The sequence below is a fragment of the Phallusia mammillata genome, chromosome 4, assembly GCF_965637545.1.
Source record: "Phallusia mammillata chromosome 4, kaPhaMamm4.hap1.1, whole genome shotgun sequence".
Classification (NCBI taxonomy): domain Eukaryota; kingdom Metazoa; phylum Chordata; class Ascidiacea; order Phlebobranchia; family Ascidiidae; genus Phallusia; species Phallusia mammillata.
The window spans coordinates 31,130,648-31,150,291 of NC_137255.1; the positions used below are offsets into that span (position 1 = coordinate 31,130,648).

The following is a 19,644-nucleotide window of genomic DNA, read 5'->3' on the forward strand; positions in this document are numbered from 1 at the left end:
CATTGCTTTTTACTTTGCCTAAGCGTTCTTAAGTACACACATATGTACATATATATATATACAATTATTGCGTGGAATCAGTGACTCAATCATCAATGATACCTTCCCAGAATTCATTATTTCAAGTTTCCAAAAACTGTGCAGTGACCCATTACAGTATCCAAAATGGGCTGTTGATGCACTTAATTCTGTAAATGTCAAAATTAAGGTGACAATCCTGAGGTTAAAGTTGGGATTTTAAATTGAATTCACAATAATGTAAACCTAAATAGCATGATATATACATATATATATATATATTAGTCACAGTGAAACTGTCCAGTTTTCTGCTACCAAATGTGTAACATTTAAAAATCTGACTTTTTTCCGAACCTTTCTTTGTACATTGCTTTTTACTTTGCCTAAGCTTTCGTAATTATATATATATATATCAGTCACAGTGAAAGTGTCCAGTTTTCAGCTGCATTTGTTTTTGTACCACTTTTGTGATTTTTGTGTTTTAGTCTCATTATGTTGTTTAACAGAGAGCATAGTTGTTTAATCTTGATGCTGACAATTCTTGGTCTAAATAAGATTTATAATTACAGTTTGGACTAATGAGCTGTGGAACAGACAAGTGTCTCTACTACTACAACTGACATCAGTTGAGAACAACATTACATTGAGAAACACTCGATGGCTGACATGGACATTGTTGAGTAAGCAAATCCACAAAATTTTAAACCCAGCCATTCTAACTGTGGATTTTATTCATCGATGATTCAGTGCTAGTTGCGTGCAGCTGCAATTTAACCGAATATGACATCTTTGGTGCAAAACGCTTGTTGCAACCTCGTGTGTTGATAAAAACATCTATGTCCTCCAGTACACCACAGGTCAGTGTTGGTTTGCATTTAATGAGAAAATTGAAAAGCAATTTGCAGTTATGCAGTATTAATAAGTATTTCCACTTAATTCAATCAAACATGTTTTATTCATGTCAAATGACTAAATGTGTGTCTAGCAAATTTACTCATGGTAGGAATTTCACAATACTGGCCTTTTACAAGTTTGCATTTTTTCTGCATCAGTTTTTAAATTGCTTTAATGTATTTGCAACTGCTTTTCCAATTAACATTTTTAACAAGAATCTTTTGTTTGTCTCGCAGGAGATTGTATTTGCATGATCAGCCGGCATTCAGAGGTAACGGTTGCTCTCACTTTCGACCACAATTCTCACTTAATCTCCGCATCTGCCGACAGTTGCATATTTGGGCGGACATTTAGCCATCGGGTGACAGAAGAGCTCAAACAAACCCAGAAAGGTGCCACCTCCATGCCTGGAAGTCCAGATTTAAATAAAACCTCATATTTTGCTACAAACGACTAGTTTACAGTAGAAATAATCGATGATTCGACGCATCCTAGTAATGTTGACATCCCGTTCAGTGATGAGTTTGACGACCCTTCAACTTTGACATTTCACAACAATCCAGGTAATGTCCCTTGCTGCGATTTCCAAATGATTTGTCCGTTAGTTGAGGTGTTTGCAGAGGTTTGATATGTTACTATTATCATATTTATTGACATTCAGAATACACTTTTTTATTTTTTTATGATTCCTTTATTGTTTTTCTTATTACACACATCAGTACAAACTTCATTATGCAAATTTAATTTGTAAAGAAGTGTCAACATTTTTATGCATTTTGCTGGTTTGTATTTATTTTGTTTTGCTTTTTAAGAACTTACAATTGCTTTTTCAGATGCTGAGCAACAAAATGCTGATGAGTCATTGTTGTCAAAGTGAGTGACTAAGCAGTTGTCCAACGATGAGTCAGGGTTATTAAGCAACAAACCTTTACCTGAACTGGGGAAATGGGAGATAAATTACACAAAGAAAAGGTGGGATGTTGGGATTTAACTTTACAAATATGTGACAGACTAAAAACTTTGACAAGTCTGAAGTCGTCCACTGTTTTATTTAGACATATATATTTCACCTAAGTAATAGGCAGTGTTAGTTTCTAAAAACAACTAAGTCACATTGCTAAGCTGTTTATGTTTGGCCTGGAAACCAATTTTCTTAGGCAAGTGTAGGCTGACCCTTGGGGCTAAATATTTTTGACCAGCATATGCTTGGCAAAGCCACATATACATTTTAAACTTTGATTTCATTTCTAAATGTCTTTTTGTATTCTTATTTCAGGCTTGCACAGTAAAAGAAGGACACATACATACCAACATTTGAGTCATAGCTTGGATTTACTGATGGATTATTTTCTTTGTCCCCCCCCCCCACACACACACTTTTATACGGTATTTTCAAGATTATCCACCAGAGCATTGATGGTTTCATGTGTCGGGTATGCAATTTTTTTACAGAAAGTGTTTTGTGTTATGGCAAAGTACGGAAACCCCTGGTTTTTGAACCTTTTTCTTCACTGTAGGTTTTTAAAGCTGTTTAATTGAAGCCGGTCATAGAATATACTTTACAAATTTACACTCTTTAAGCCATGTGTGCGTATAGTGGGATTGTGTTTTTCCGTTTTTGATTTTGGGTGTAATGTGTTGGTCTCAGAAGGTAACATAAGATAAGACATGTTACATTTAAATTCAAGCTGTTATTTTTATGTTTTGATTCAAACAGGCTAACTTATGTGGATATAAACCCCTATCCTTTCAGCACCAATTGTTGTTTCTACTTTGTATTTGTAGCCTAATTGCTGTATATGTTCATTTGTGTGTCCCTTGATTTCACAAACCTTCCTGCTTGAAAACATTTGACATTGCATCACCTCAGACAGTAAGGTTGCTGAAATAGTTTTAATAGAAGATGTGTTTTGTAGAAGGCATGGTTCCAGTAAATGAAATGTCCTATTTTAGTGGATCCTATTATGTATGCTTTCGCTTGTGTTCAAAATCTGGTGCATGTTTTTGGCGTAAATAAAGTTTTCTTTTAGATCCGTCCGTGTTGTTTTGCATTGTGTAAAATATCTCTTTGTTATGTTTGTGCTGTTACTTGATAAGGCAGACAGAGATTTATTTAAACATAGAATAAAAGGAATCCATAAAATCACATGTAAACGTTGAGATTTGTCAAAAATGTTTGTTTACAAGCTTTTTGTGGAAATTTGGTCACGCACTAACGACCATGTCATGAAAAGTGATACCATAAAAAAATACTTTGTTTTCAATTGTGGCATGAATTTGGGAAAAAAATTGTACTTTTGGAGTTAAAATAATATTTGGTGTCTTAATTGACCGCAATTGTTTTCAAACTTTTTTGGTACAGTTTTCTGAATCTAATAAATGTGACGTAATAATTCCTAAATTGACAAATATGATTTCAGTGTTTAGTTATGACGTAACATTTTTTCAGAAATTTCCAGTGCCGAAATTCAGCTATTGCTGGCTATCTCCGGTTTTGTTTTGTGCCAATGAATGGGGAATAAATGCTTTTTCATAAAAAAAATGATCGCGTGATAACCTTTTGCCGAATGCAAACTCAAATAAAGAAGTAACGTTCATTGGTCCAAGAACGATAGTAGATTGCGTCTTTTTGCTGCACAAGTGATTTACAAGTTAAACTTTTACGCCTCGATGGAATTGCAAGTTCAGAAGTTCGTTAATGTGCATTTATTTCCGAAAATTATTGAGCGCGAAACATGTTTTTTGAACAGCTGTGAAAATAAACATTACGTCATCAGCTGTTTGTAAACAGACGTGGTGAAAATTTGTGTTTTATACATACTTTGTTTGTGTCTTAAAAGTTGAGACCTTGAGACTGTTTTTGGTCGTTTTGTCGCAAAATTATGAAGATTAAAGACAGAATCGTTAGGTAACTCAGCAGGGCTGCCACTCCTGCTGCCATTTTTCCCAAGATCTTGGGATTTCAGTGCTGAGCTTGGGACTTTGGGAAAAACGTTTTAAATCTTGGGATTTTTTTGTATTATCCGTTGAATACGTTTAAGGTTAACTTATTACCATTTTTCATCAAAAATAATCGTTTTTCAAAATCCATTTTTTGAATTAACAGTTTGCATAACAGTGCTTTGTCAATTTAGTGATCGAAGCCGTGTAAGTTGATTGAAAAACACTGTCAAAACTAGTAAGTCAGGCCAGCATTATTGCTTTTTCGATGTATCATGTACCAGTAAAAAGATGTACACAAAAACTATTTTTTCTTTCGTATTTTACTGGTATTTCTTAGAGTCTGTTTGAAGGTACGTGGTGGCTGGGTTCTGGCGTACTATAATAATTATGTTGCCTGCACTAGATTAGATATATATTGTGTGTTTGCCATTTTTTAGGTGATCTTGTGATTTTTCGACAAACCTTGGAATTTTTGGTAAGTGAACCTTGGGATATTTTAAAATTCTCAGTGGCAGCTCTGTGATCCTGTTTTACAGTTTACTAAAAAACTTTTCTGCCTTGTACGAACTTTAACTTGTACCTTATGTTTTGTCAGGTTTCTAGAGGATTAATATTCATTTCATTGTCAAGATTTGAATTGCAACAGAGAGAATGGCATCCAAACTTTGTCTTCTACTCCAGCTTAAATTATAATAAGATTGGGTGCTATTTTTCCATTGCCGTCACCTACCTTATATCACTGTCCTGTGAAGATGCAGCTGGTGGGCTTGGACGGCTGAGGCAGTTTTTTCGTTCTAAGCAAAGACTTTAGAACAACATTCAACATCTGAAAGGTAGGCATGTGTGTTGTAGTTTTCTACTGTTTAGCTGTTAACCTTGGAACAGTACTATACAGCCGAATTATGTCCAATTGGTACCTAGTCCGAAATGGCCTGTGCGATAATTTGGATTTTCTCTTGTATCCTAATGCTGTAAAATTTAGGGATACAAATATGATATAGAATCAAATGCATTTAGTGCTATGATTTGATCTTAAATTTATATTGTTGATTTTGTTTTAGGTTTGAGATATTGGCTAACCCGCTGAGGCATACACTTATGATGCCAATTAGAAAACTGATGGATATTATTTTTTTGAAGACAGCACAGCATCTATTAATGAGGTATTTTAATGTGAGGTGATGTGTTAACTTTTATTTGTTTGATTTTAATGTATATGCTACATGGTTTGGAGTAGCATACTCTTCTCCATTATAAAGCTCTTTGAATGAGACATGATACTGCTGGTTGACTTTTTGCTGACAGCGAGCCCGGTATCAGTAAAAGCCTCAGTAGCAAGCAAAAATGTGTATGTATATATATAATAGTTTTTGACTCAGTTAGGCGATGGGGCTGTAGGTACATACCATGCATTGTAAGGCAGATTAATTTATTCATAGTATAAATCATTAGTTGAGTGTTTCTTGGCACATGTAGGTTTTTCAACCAGTGTCCTCAAATATTTAAGAGGCTCCTAGGTGGATCTTTGGCGAATAGTACCATAACACATTTTCTCGTCAAACATTATTTGTTTGCCTTACCTACTGCTCTTTGTATATTTATGTTGCAGGTGGCCACATAAGTTCAATTTGCTTTCCATGCGAACTGTTGTCTTAGCGGGATGCAGTGGTGATGCAGGAGGTAGAAGAAATCATTGCAATAAACTCCTTTGGGCTACAAAATACAGTGCTTTTGCTGCATGATCAGAAGTATCCACCAGCGTATGTACACAAAAATGCTGTCTTTGCAATTTCGAACAGCTATCCTAGGTAAATGCTGCAAAATGACACTTATACAATTAGTCTTTTTCCTGTTTTTTTTGTAGTGTAATGTTTATGTGTTGTCCCTGAACAAATCCCACAGCCTGGCAATGAGTTGTGGCAGACATATTGTCATCTTCTGCTTTAGAGTGTAGAAAACAAATATAGGATCGATGCATTTACTGCTTTGATTAGATCAGTGGTTCTTAACCTTTTTCTGTTGTTACCCACAAAATGTTTTGATGGATATCAATTACCCCTTTTTAGAAAAATATCACCTAACATTTTTGGGGTCTAAATTATTCTTACTACTACAAACGAAACAAATGCTACCTCATGCCTGTGATGCCTATCACTAACTGGACTATACCGTCAATTGTATACGAAACAGATATTTACAAGAGACTCTAGTTCTAGTTTGATGACATCACAAATAGCATGGTTATGAGTGAAACATATTGAGACTGTTAGAGTAGAAGTGCATAACAACATTTGCCATCGAAGTTACTTCTTTTTTATTTTGAAAACGTTGCAGGACGCAGAGAAATTTATTTAGTTTGACTTTTTATTGAATTATTTTGAATAAATTTTACCCTCATTACAAAATTTTTGCTGGTTACAATAATGATAATTAAGAATCTAAAAATAACTATAACAGAAAATCTATGTTACCCCTTTTAAAATGCCAAATTACCACTTTGGGGGTAACTACCCACAGGTTAAGAACCACTGGATTAGATCTTAAATTTATATATTGTTGATTTTGTTTTAGGTTTGAAATATTAGCTAACTTCTTTGTTTTGGAAGACAGCACAGCATCTTTTAATTAGGAATTTTAATGTGAGGTGATATGTTAACTTTTATTTGTTTGATTTTAATGTATATACTACATGGTTTGGAATAAAATACTCTTGGAGTAGCATGTTTATCGAAAGCATTCGTGACCCCCACTAAAATGGTGAACAACCCTATCTTAGGTCGCAACACATAGGTTAAACACCACTGGTGTAGATTCTGCTCAAACCATTGGTAGCTGTTTTTTTTTTGTTGTTTGATGCACAGGTATATTTTCCTATTAGATGTTAAACTTTTCTGTTTTTAACAGGTTTGTTTGGTCACATGATCCAACATGTGTTCATCCCGATTACAAGTGACATCCATCATGAGTCTTTTATGCAAGCCTGATATAGAAAAGATTGGATTATTATGGATCCCTTTCCCTGAAGGGGACACATATTGATTTTACTCAAAATGTTTTTGTTTTTTTCTTCTCTTTTCTCCTACCCAAAGTTTGTCCGATTTTTTTTTTTCATTTAATGTTTGATGGCTTTTCCTGAAATTTACACAGATGGTAGATATAGTTATGTAGATGTGCATCCCACTTTGTTTTTGTTGATAACCCCAGTATTTACCCCACTAGCCCCCTAAAATAGGTATTTTCCCCCGACTTGTTTTTCTATCAAATGCTTGATGGATGTGGCTGAAACTTATACAGATGGTAGATATAGTTATGTAAATGTGCATCCCACTTGGATACTCGTAGTATTTACTCCACCAGCCCCCTAAAATGGGTGAGTTTGTAAACAATGTCAGAATTGGCTAAAATTTGGATAGCTTGTAAAGTATGCCAATTATCGTTATTGCACCATTGCAGTTCGGGGGTTGTTAACAGCCCTTTGACGTCAGAAACATTAATGGTTGTTGCTCAAAACACCTCTAGTGGTTGAAATTTTAAATGTTGGCAGATTTGACTGAAATTTTGCAGTACTATGAATTGAGTCATTGTGGTTTCCGACTTTTAAGTTTGTTTGTGTTGAACCTCAATTAGTTATCCTACTAGCCCCTTACAATGAGTTTTTCAATTTAAATAGTTTTTACTCCATATAGCATATTTAAATATGCACAGTACCAATCACTGTGTTTGTCTTCACAATACCAAACTTACTCATTGTTATCTATTGAATTGCATTATTTTCAACTTTGCATGTGTGGGGACCCATGAGTTTTTGCCTGCAGAAACAACCAAGGTTATAAAAGACGATGGCTAATATGGGACTCAATACAAAATAAGCATAGGAAATTAATTTATGTTTTAAAATAGATCATAGTGTTTCTGCAAGGGCAATGTGTTCTAAGCCACCCTTCTAGTTTTCTGTTGTTTAATGCCCCAATGTATTCCTTTGAGATGTTAAACTTTTCTGTTTTTAACTGGTTTGCTTGGTCACATAATCCAACATGTGTTCATCTCAACATTTTTTGTTTGCCTTACCTACTGTTCTTTGCATGTATTGTAGGTGACCAAATAAGTTCCATTCGCTTTCCATGTGAGCTGTTGTCTTAGCAGGATGCAGTGGTGATGCAGGATGTGGAAGGAATCATTGCAATAAAAAGTGCTTTTGCTGCATGATCAGAAGTATACGCACAAAAATGTTGTCCTTGCAATTTCACACAGGTAACCAAGGTAGCTCCTGTAAATGATACCTATTTTTGTATTTATATTCCTGTTCTTTGTAGTGCAGTGTTTATGTGTTGCCCACAAACAAATCCCACAGCCTGTTCTTGGAAACTCTTTGGCACACTGCAGGGCATAAATATGCAAATTTCATACTCGGGTCAGTTTGTGCAACTGCTCAGCCGAGCAGCGAGCATCAAAACAACAGTGCTCGGTACCGAGTACTCGGGTTCTAGCTCGGCTTGGCCCATCCCTTGCCAATAAGGTACATAAGAACGACCTGATTTAATCGCGTTAATAGTCGTGCCCCCGAAAAACAGTATGAAGTTCGCTTGTCATTTCCGTTTTGCTTACATGAACGAATTGAAACTTTTCAAGCTATGTCTGACTGCAATTCCGAATTGGCTCGTGAAAACCGTTTAATTTTATCTCATTTCGTTTACGTTTTATGGCCAATAAGGTATATTAAGAACGACCTGATTTAATCGCGTTAATAGTCTTGCACTCGAAAAAAAATGAAGTTCGCTTGTCATTTCCGTTTTGCTTACATGAACGAATTAAAACTTTTCAAGCTATTTCTGACTGCAATTCCGAATTGGCTCGTGAAAACCGTTTAATTTTATCTCATTTCGTTTACGTTTTATGGCCAATAAGGTATATTAAGAACGACCTGATTTAATCGCGTTAATAGTCTTGCCCTCGAAAAAAAAATGAAGTTCGTTTGTCATTTCCGTTTTGCTTACATGAACGAATTGAAACTTTTCAAGCTATTTCTGACTGCAATTCCGAATTGGCTCGTGAAAACCGTTTAATTTTATCTCATTTCGTTTACGTTTTATGGCCAATAAGGTATATTAAGAACAACCTGATTTAATCGAGTTAATAGTCTTGCCCTCGAAAAAAAATGAAGTTCGCTTGTCATTTCCGTTTTGCTTACATGAACGAATTGAAACTTTTCAAGCTATTTCTGACTGCAATTCCGAATTGGCTCGTAAAAACCGTTTAATTTTATCTCATTTCGTTTACGTTTTATGGTCAATAAGGTATATTAAGAACGACCTGATTTAATTGCGTTAATAGTCTTGCACTCGAAAAAAAAATGAAGTTCGCTTGTCATTTCCGATTTGCTTACATGAACGAACTGTAACTTTGCAAGCTATGTCTAAATGCAATTCCGAATTGGCTCGTGAAAACCGTTTAATTTTATCTCATTTCGTTTACGTTTTATGGCCAATAAGGTATATTAAGAACGACCTGATTTAATCGCGTTAATAGTCTTGCCCTCGAAAAAAAATAAAGTTCGCTTGCCATTTCCGTTTTGCTTACATGAACGAATTAAAACTTTTCAAGCTATTTCTGACTAAAATTCCGAATTGGCTCGTGAAAACCGTTTAATTTTATCTCATTTCGTTTACGTTTTATGGCCAATAAGATATATTAAGAACGACCTGATTTAATCGCGTTCATGGTTGCCTACGAAAAACAGTATGAAGTTCGCTTGTCATTTCCGTTTTGCTTACATGAACGAATTAAAACTTTGCAAGCTGTGTCTAAATGCAATTCCGAATTGGCTCGTGAAAACCGTTTAATTTTATCTCATTTCGTTTACGTTTTATGGCCAATAAGGTATATTAAGAACGACCTGATTTAATCGCGTTAATAGTCTTGCACTCGAAAAAAAAAATGAAGTTCGCTTGTCATTTCCGTTTTGCTTACATGAACGAATTAAAACTTTTCAAGCTATTTCTGACTGCAATTCCGAATTGGCTCGTGAAAACCGTTTAATTTTATCTCATTTCGTTTACGTTTTATGGCCAATAAGGTATATTAAGAACGACCTGATTTAATCGCGTTAATAGTCTTGCCCTCGAAAAAAAAATGAAGTTCGTTTGTCATTTCCGTTTTGCTTACATGAACGAATTGAAACTTTTCAAGCTATTTCTGACTGCAATTCCGAATTGGCTCGTGAAAACCGTTTAATTTTATCTCATTTCGTTTACGTTTTATGGCCAATAAGGTATATTAAGAACGACCTCATTTAATCGCGTTAATAGTCTTGCACTCGAAAAAAAAATGAAGTTCGCTTGTCATTTCCGATTTGCTTACATGAACGAACTGTAACTTTGCAAGCTATTTCTGACTGCAATTCCGAATTGGCTCGTGAAAACCGTTTAATTTTATCTCATTTCGTTTACGTTTTATGGTCAATAAGGTATATTAAGAACGACCTGATTTAATCGCGTTAATAGTCTTGCCCTCGTAAAAAAATAAAGTTCGCTTGCCATTTCCGTTTTGCTTACATGAACGAATTAAAACTTTTCAAGCTATTTCTGACTAAAATTCCGAATTGGCTCGTGAAAACCGTTTAATTTTATCTCATTTCGTTTACGTTTTATGGCCAATAAGGTATATTAAGAACGACCTGATTTAATCGCGTTCATAGTTGCCTACGAAAAACAGTATGAAGTTCGCTTGTCATTTCCGTTTTGCTTACATGAACGAATTAAAACTTTGCAAGCTGTGTCTAAATGCAATTCCGAATTGGCTCGTGAAAACCGTTTAATTTTGTCTCATTTCGTTTACGTTTTATGGCCAATAAGGTATATTAAGAACGACCTGATTTAATCGCGTTAATAGTCTTGCACTCGAAAAAAAAATGAAGTTCGCTTGTCATTTCCGATTTGCTTACATGAACGAATCAAAACTTTTCAAGCTATTTCTGACTGCAATTCCGAATTGGCTCGTGAAAACCGTTTAATTTTATCTCATTTCGTTTACGTTTTATGGCCAATAAGGTATATTAAGAACGACCTGATTTAATCGCGTTAATAGTCTTGCCCTCGAAAAAAAAATGAAGTTCGCTTGTCATTTCCGTTTTGCTTACATGAACGAATTGAAACTTTTCAAGCTATTTCTGACTGCAATTCCGAATTGGCTCGTGAAAACCGTTTAATTTTATCTCATTTCGTTTACGTTTTATGGCCAATAAGGTATATTAAGAACGACCTCATTTAATCGCGTTAATAGTCTTGCCCTCGAAAAAAAAATGAAGTTCGCTTGTCATTTCCGATTTGCTTACATGAACGAATTAAAACTTTTCAAGCTATTTCTGACTGCAATTCCGAATTGGCTCGTGAAAACCGTTTAATTTTATCTCATTTCGTTTACGTTTTATGGCCAATAAGGTATATTAAGAACGACCTGATTTAATCGCGTTAATAGTTGCTTACGAAAAAAAAAATGAAGTTCGCTTGTCATTTCCGTTTTGCTTACATGAACGAATTAAAACTTTTCAAGCTATTTCTGACTGCAATTCCGAATTGGCTCGTGAAAACCGTTTAATTTTATCTCATTTCGTTTACGTTTTATGGCCAATAAGGTATATTAAGAACGACCTGATTTAATCGCGTTCATAGTTGCCTACGAAAAACAGTATGAAGTTCGCTTGTCATTTCCGTTTTGCTTACATGAACGAATTAAAACTTTGCAAGCTGTGTCTAAATGCAATTCCGAATTGGCTCGTGAAAACCGTTTAATTTTATCTCATTTCGTTTACGTTTTATGGCCAATAAGGTATATTAAGAACGACCTGATTTAATCGCGTTAATAGTCTTGCACTCGAAAAAAAATGAAGTTCGCTTGTCATTTCCGATTTGCTTACATGAACGAATTAAAACTTTTCAAGCTATTTCTGACTGCAATTCCGAATTGGCTCGTGAAAACTGTTTAATTTTATCTCATTTCGTTTACGTTTTATGGCCAATAAGGTACATTAAGAACGACCTGATTTAATCGCGTTAATAGTCTTGCCCTCGAAAAAAAATGAAGTTCGCTTGTCATTTCCGTTTTGCTTACATGAACGAATTGAAACTTTTCAAGCTATTTCTGACTGCAATTCCGAATTGGCTCGTGAAAACCGTTTAATTTTATCTCATTTCGTTTACGTTTTATGGCCAATAAGGTATATTAAGAACGACCTCATTTAATCGCGTTAATAGTCTTGCCCTCGAAAAAAAAATGAAGTTCGCTTGTCATTTCCGATTTGCTTACATGAACGAATTAAAACTTTTCAAGCTATTTCTGACTGCAATTCCGAATTGGCTCGTGAAAACCGTTTAATTTTATCTCATTTCGTTTACGTTTTATGGCCAATAAGGTATATTAAGAACGACCTGATTCAATCGCGTTAATAGTTGCTTACGAAAAAAAAAAATGAAGTTCGCTTGTCATTTCCGTTTTGCTTACATGAACGAATTAAAACTTTTCAAGCTATTTCTGACTGCAATTCCGAATTGGCTCGTGAAAACCGTTTAATTTTATCTCATTTCGTTTACGTTTTATGGCCAATAAGGTATATTAAGAACGACCTGATTTAATCGCGTTCATAGTTGCCTACGAAAAACAGTATGAAGTTCGCTTGTCATTTCCGTTTTGCTTACATGAACGAATTAAAACTTTGCAAGCTGTGTCTAAATGCAATTCCGAATTGGCTCGTGAAAACCGTTTAATTTTATCTCATTTCGTTTACGTTTTATGGCCAATAAGGTATATTAAGAACGACCTGATTTAATCGCGTTAATAGTCTTGCACTCGAAAAAAAATGAAGTTCGCTTGTCATTTCCGATTTGCTTACATGAACGAATTAAAACTTTTCAAGCTATTTCTGACTAAAATTCCGAATTGGCTCGTGAAAACTGTTTAATTTTATCTCATTTCGTTTACGTTTTATGGCCAATAAGGTACATTAAGAACGACCTGATTTAATCGCGTTAATAGTCTTGCCCTCGAAAAAAAAATGAAGTTCGCTTGTCATTTCCGTTTTGCTTACATGAACGAATTAAAAGTTTTCAAGCTATTTCTGACTGCAATTCCGAATTGGCTCGTGAAAACCGTTTAATTTTATCTCATTTCGTTTACGTTTTATGGCCAATAAGGTATATTAAGAACGACCTGATTTAATCGCGTTAATAGTCTTGCACTCGAAAAAAAAAATGAAGTTCGCTTGTCATTTCCGTTTTGCTTACATGAACGAACTGTAACTTTGCAAGCTATGTCTAAATGCAATTACGAATTGGCTCGTGAAAACCGTTTAATTTTATCTCATTTCGTTTACGTTTTATGGCCAATAAGGTATATTAAGAACGACCTGATTTAATCGCGTTAATAGTCTTGCCCTCGAAAAAAAATGAAGTTCGCTTGTCATTTCCGTTTTGCTTACATGAACGAACTGTAACTTTGCAAGCTATTTCTGACTGCAATTCCGAATTGGCTCGTGAAAACCGTTTAATTTTATCTCATTTCGTTTACGTTTTATGGCCAATAAGGTATATTAAGAACGACCTGATTTAATCGCGTTAATAGTCTTGCCCTCGAAAAAAAAATGAAGTTCGCTTGTCATTTCCGTTTTGCTTACATGAACGAATTAAAACTTTTCAAGCTATTTCTGACTGCAATTCCGAGTTGGCTCGTGAAAACCGTTTAATTTTATCTCATTTCGTTTACGTTTTATGGCCAATAAGGTATATTAAGAACGACCTGATTTAATCGCGTTAATAGTCTTGCCCTCGAAAAAAAAAATGAAGTTCGCTTGTCATTTCCGTTCTGCTTACATGAACGAATTAAAACTTTGCAAGCTGTGTCTGACTGCAATTCCGAATTGGCTCGTGAAAACCGTTTAATTTTATCTCATTTCGTTTACGTTTTATGGCCAATAAGGTATATTAAGAACGACCTGATTTAATCGCGTTAATAGTCTTGCACTCGAAAAAAAAAATGAAGTTCGCTTGTCATTTCCGTTTTGCTTACATGAACGAACTGTAACTTTGCAAGCTATGTATAAATGCAATTACGAATTGGCTCGTGAAAACCGTTTAATTTTATCTCATTTCGTTTACGTTTTATGGCCAATAAGGTATATTAAGAACGACCTGATTTAATCGCGTTAATAGTCTTGCCCTCGAAAAAAAATGAAGTTCGCTTGTCATTTCCGTTTTGCTTACATGAACGAACTGTAACTTTGCAAGCTATTTCTGACTGCAATTCCGAATTGGCTCGTGAAAACCGTTTAATTTTATCTCATTTCGTTTACGTTTTATGGCCAATAAGGTATATTAAGAACGACCTGATTTAATCGCGTTAATAGTCTTGCCCTCGAAAAAAAATAAAGTTCGCTTGTCATTTCCGTTTTGCTTACATGAACGAATTAAAACTTTGCAAGCTATGTCTGACTGCAATTCCGAATTGGCTCGTGAAAACCGTTTAATTTTATCTCATTTCGTTTACGTTTTATGGCCAATAAGGTATATTAAGAACGACCTGATTTAATCGCGTTAATAGTCTTGCCCTCGAAAAAAAATAAAGTTCGCTTGTCATTTCCGTTTTGCTTACATGAACGAACTGTAACTTTGCAAGCTATTTCTGACTGCAATTCCGAATTGGCTCGTGAAAACCGTTTAATTTTATCTCATTTCGTTTACGTTTTATGGCCAATAAGGTATATTAAGAACGACCTGATTTAATCGCGTTAATAGTCTTGCCCTCGAAAAAAAATAAAGTTCGCTTGTCATTTCCGTTTTGCTTACATGAACGAATTAAAACTTTGCAAGCTATGTCTGACTGCAATTCCGAATTGGCTCGTGAAAACCGTTTAATTTTATCTCATTTCGTTTACGTTTTATGGCCAATAAGGTATATTAAGAACGACCTGATTTAATCGCGTTAATACCCAGTCAAAAATTTTCTACACCTAACGCCCGGGCCATACCCGACCAACACTCGTTTATCTATCGTTTATGCCAGGATCGGCCGATTCATACTTAACAGAGCATACGCCATATTTATATCTATGGGTCTTACATGGTTTCGCCATACTAGGGCCTAAAATGGCAAATGTGGTATAATTACAGTTGGTATTAAAAAGATTAAGCAAGAAATTGCCATACTTGGGTGCCGAGAGTGTGGCGCCACACCTGTTCGGGTCTGGCGAAATGCTGTATCTGAGGGAATATTAAGCTATTGGTTGACAATGTTATTATTGACACCATTTTCACAAGATAGTTTTAAAGCAATTCGTACGACGACTTGAATTGGTGAACATTAAAAAATTAAAAGTAATGCAATTAATGTGTGATCATTATCTTTTTGTACCTTGAGCGAGCCTAAAGTTGACGTGACGGTTCGTTAGCGCCTAATCTTTGACAACTCAGGGCTTCAATAACATAAATATTACACATAGCCTATCACAAATCATGTCAACTGTCAAGTAAACGTAGTCGAACCCAAATTGCACAATACTTGCGCAATCATTTGACCTATGAACTTTACGAAACGTTGTCTGTCGTGATTGGTTAATGCTATCTTGAACGTTTTGAATCCGGACTAAGAGCGATCACGTGTTGCTTGGCGGCGGGAAAGTTTTAATCAAGGAGGTTTACGAGTGTACGACGAGTCGACGACTATATTGTTTTTTTGGATCTGACTAAAAGACGTAGGTTAATGATGCCAGCCAAAAAGGGTACAGCGTACAAAACATTCAGCAACTTAAAAAGAACTCGAAATGGAGAAGGAAGCAATCTTCGAAGAAAAGAAAACTACAAGCAGCAGCTGTAATAATTGCTGAAAAGACCCAGAATATGAGTGAAAAGGATTTTGAATTGCTAAAAGATAACCAAGAAATAAGAAAGCGTGTTATGTTGCCATACAAAGAAAAAATTGTTGCTATTAATTTACTGCAAATTTAAAATTATGTACGGTTTCAAAGGATTTTACAAAGCTAAGAAATGAAAAACTTTGTGGGCGTAAAATTTGCTGATGGCACAAATGATGTTGTGCCTAAAGGATGGTTGGTTGGCACAGATGTATGTAAATGGCCACCAGAGATTTGTAATGTGCAGGATTTAACCAAAAAAGAAGTTGTGGCAGAAGAAGAATGGTGCACATGCCCTTGTATTGTTCTCTTCCAAGCTAGTAAGTGTATTAAGATATTTGTTACAAGCATGGTTTACTTGATTTTTTCTTTGCAGGTACTTATGACTGATGTATCAAAAAAGGATACACCCAAAGTAATTTGGAGGACTCTGAGTCAGATATATCCATTGAAGAAGAACCACATCAATTGAAGATTTCACCATTAATAAGAACAGACTCATCACAAAAAATGTATGTATATATCACTAGCTCCTCAAAAATGTATATAACTTATCACTAGCTCCTAAGTGACATCTAATTGGTGGATTAATGTTGACTGCATTTTGTTGTGTACAAAATTCCATTTGTTTTAACATATTATTTCTTTGTCATAATTGTTGTGAAAAATCAAATCAAATGGTTTAAAATTTAAATGATTTCTTTTGTGTTTAGAAATACATTTAAACGGCCATTACCACCAAAGCAAAGACCTTTAAATGGTAATGAATATAAATCCCTAATAGCCAAGATGGAAAGTAAGGATGACAAACTGGAGACTATTGTGGAGATACTGAAACAAAAAGAAGTGTGTGCAGCTGTGACAGAAACCCTCTTTCCAGAGCCAGCTGACAATGAAAAAGATCTGGTAGAATTGATCACTCAAATTAATGTAAGCTGCATTTTCACCTAAAATGGAAATAAAATTTAATACTCTTAATTGTCAGGTTGTGTGTTAACAAAATCTGTTTTTTTACATGTAACTTGAATAATCATTTCGATGCCAGCCCTACCAAATGATGACAATTTAAACAGTTTTATATGTTTGATCATAATTGCATGTTTACATACTTGAAGGACAAGAAAAGAATCGGCAAAGTAATTGATATGGACGGCCTGTGAGGCACATTACGCAACTTCATCAAGTTGTTCATGACGAAAAATCTGGCACTTTAATTTTCCTGGAGTGGATTGGGTTGTGGAAGAAAACAGACAAAAATTTATTTTAAAACTCATCCTTTGTTTGCCTTTTTCATAGGTAACACATGATTTTGTTTTGTTGTAATTAACATTGCAATGATATGGATTTTAAAAATTCAGGTCATTGAATTTTAGGTTTGATGTTTTTTAGATGTGCTGCCATACACCAGACACAATGGTGCCCGTCACCAGAAAGTAGCCACTGCAGTCAAAAGGGTCCTTCCAGGGGTTGGTGACTGGGATGGCGGTCATGTGAAAAGGGCAAAAACCCAACAGCCAAATGAAAACCCAGGTGTTGACACTGACTCTTGCGATGATGCATAAGTATTGTCTTTATGCGCGCCATGTGACTTAGAATGCTTTTGGCCAAAACATCCAAATTGTCTGTTCTATGCCAGTGTTTCCCAACCTATGGGTCGCGACCCAAAGTTGGGTCGACTGTAAATTCTGTTGGGTCGCCAGTTTTTGTGACAATTAGAGCATTTACGTTTCGTAGCGTTATTTTGTTATTTCCCAAGGATATTAATTGTTTCCCAATAACAATTTCATGACTATTTGGCGTGATAGTGAATTATTCTGTTTGTGACGTCATAATGGTTGTGTGAGATCACTGTTAAGCGTTGTGTGGCTCATAATGCTTTGAACCAGCTCTAAAGTTGGCGGAAAAACGAATAATTTTTGTTTGATGTTTTTATTTTTCAAACTAGCGTAGTAATTTTCAAAAAACTTTCCTGATTTACAAACAAAAATACAACCCAAATAGTAAGAATGCATATCCATGGGTCGCGAGAAGCCACAAAACAAAATTTTGGTAAGTATTTGGGTCGCGACAAAAAAGGTTGGGAACCACTGTTCTATGCTATGTGCTGGCCATCTAAACTGTTTGTTTAATGCTTTGTACCGGCCCTCCTAACTGTGTGTCTTATGCTTTGCAAAGGCCATCTAAACTGTGTGTCTTATGCTTTGCACAGGCCATCTAAACTGTGTATCTTATCACTCTTATGCTTTGCACCAGCCATCCTAACTGTGTGTGTTATACTTTGCCACAGCCCTCCTGACTGTGTGTCTTATGCTGTGCACAGGCCATCTAAACTGTGTGTCTTATGCTTTGCACAGGCCATCTAAACTGTGTGTCTTATGCTGCGCACAGGCCATCTAAACTGTGTGTCTTATCACTCTTATGCTTTGCACCAGCCATCCTAACTGTGTGTGTTATACTTTGCCACAGCCCTCCAGACTGTGTGTCTTATGCTGTGCACAGGCCATCTAAACTGTGTGTCTTATGCTTTGCACAGGCCATCTAAACTGTGTGTCTTATGCTGCGCACAGGCCATCTAAACTGTGTGTCTTATCACTCTTATGCTTTGCATCAGCCATCCTAACTGTGTGTGTTATACTTTGCCACAGCCCTCCAGACTGTGTGTCTTATGCTGTGCACAGGCCATCTAAACTGTGTGTCTTATGCTTTGCACAGGCCATCTAAACTGTGTGTCTTATGCTTTGCACAGGCCATCTAAACTGTGTGTCTTATGCTTTGCACAGGCCATCTTAACTGTTTGTCTTATCACTCTTATGCTTTGCATCAGCCATCCTAAATGTGTGTGTTATACTTTGCACAGGCCATCTAAACTGTGTTGTGTGTCTTAAGCTTTTCACAGGCCATCTGAACTGTGTGTCTTATGTTTTGCACAGGCCATCTTAACTGTGTGTCTTATTCTTTGCATCAGCCATCTTAACTGTGTCTCTTATGCTTTTCCCAGGCCATCCATCAAAACCAGGCGTCCTTTATATTTCGTTTTGTACTTCTTTTTAATACATTGTCAGGAAATATTATTGGAAGTGTCATATTGAAAGGCGGCAAAGTTTGGCAGTGCCAAGGATAATATATGATTGGTTATGTGTGGTACAAACAATACTTAAATGAGGACCTAGTATGGCGGAAAACCGGGCCGTCATACGTGGTTATTATCTTAGGCCGAGCGTACGGTGTCATGTATGAACCAAACATAACTGGAACGTTCGGCGCCAAGCTCGAAGTGTTTCATTGTTGAACATACGCCACACATATATGCCAACTTAAGCAAGGCACCCAGGTGCCGCCCATGTGAGGCTGCCAAGCGTTACCAAACATAATTATGCTTGGCCCGGACATAAATTTTTGACTGGGTAGTCTTGCCCTCGAAAAAAAATGAAGTTCGCTTGTCATTTCCGTTTTGCTTACATGAACGAATTGAAACTTTTCAAGCTATTTTAGACTGCAATTCCGAATTGGCTCGTGAAAACCGTTTAATTTTATCTCATTTCGTTTACGTTTTATGGCCAATAAGGTATATTAAGAACGACCTGATTTAATCGCGTTAATAGTCTTGCCCTCGAAAAAAAAATGAAGTTCGCTTGTCATTTCCGTTTTGCTTACATGAACGAATTGAAACTTTTCAAGCTATTTCTGACTGCAATTCCGAGTTGGCTCGTGAAAACCGTTTAATTTTATCTCATTTCGTTTACGTTTTATGGCCAATAAGGTATATTAAGAACGACCTGATTTAATCGCGTTAATAGTCTTGCCCTCGAAAAAAAAATGAAGTTCGCTTGTCATTTCCGTTCTGCTTACATGAACGAATTAAAACTTTGCAAGCTGTGTCTGACTGCAATTCC

At 35.8% G+C, this 19,644-nt stretch overlaps 1 protein-coding gene across 1 annotated transcript; it reads left to right on the top strand.

Annotated features, from left to right (window-relative positions):
- Positions 1-590: 590 nt before the first annotated feature.
- On the top strand, positions 591-18,822 carry LOC145224059 (uncharacterized). Its single transcript, XM_080090487.1, has 14 exons — positions 591-875; positions 1,149-1,884; positions 2,189-3,820; positions 4,293-4,330; positions 4,451-4,688; positions 4,917-5,018; positions 5,465-5,663; positions 6,427-6,494; positions 7,949-8,106; positions 15,866-16,071; positions 16,155-16,263; positions 16,465-16,681; positions 16,867-17,047; positions 17,141-18,822. Exons 10-13 carry the CDS (start codon positions 15,885-15,887, stop codon positions 16,909-16,911), a joined length of 558 nt encoding a protein of 185 aa, XP_079946613.1. The 5' UTR covers positions 591-875; positions 1,149-1,884; positions 2,189-3,820; positions 4,293-4,330; positions 4,451-4,688; positions 4,917-5,018; positions 5,465-5,663; positions 6,427-6,494; positions 7,949-8,106; positions 15,866-15,884; the 3' UTR covers positions 16,912-17,047; positions 17,141-18,822.
- The last annotated feature ends 822 nt before the right edge of the window (positions 18,823-19,644 follow it).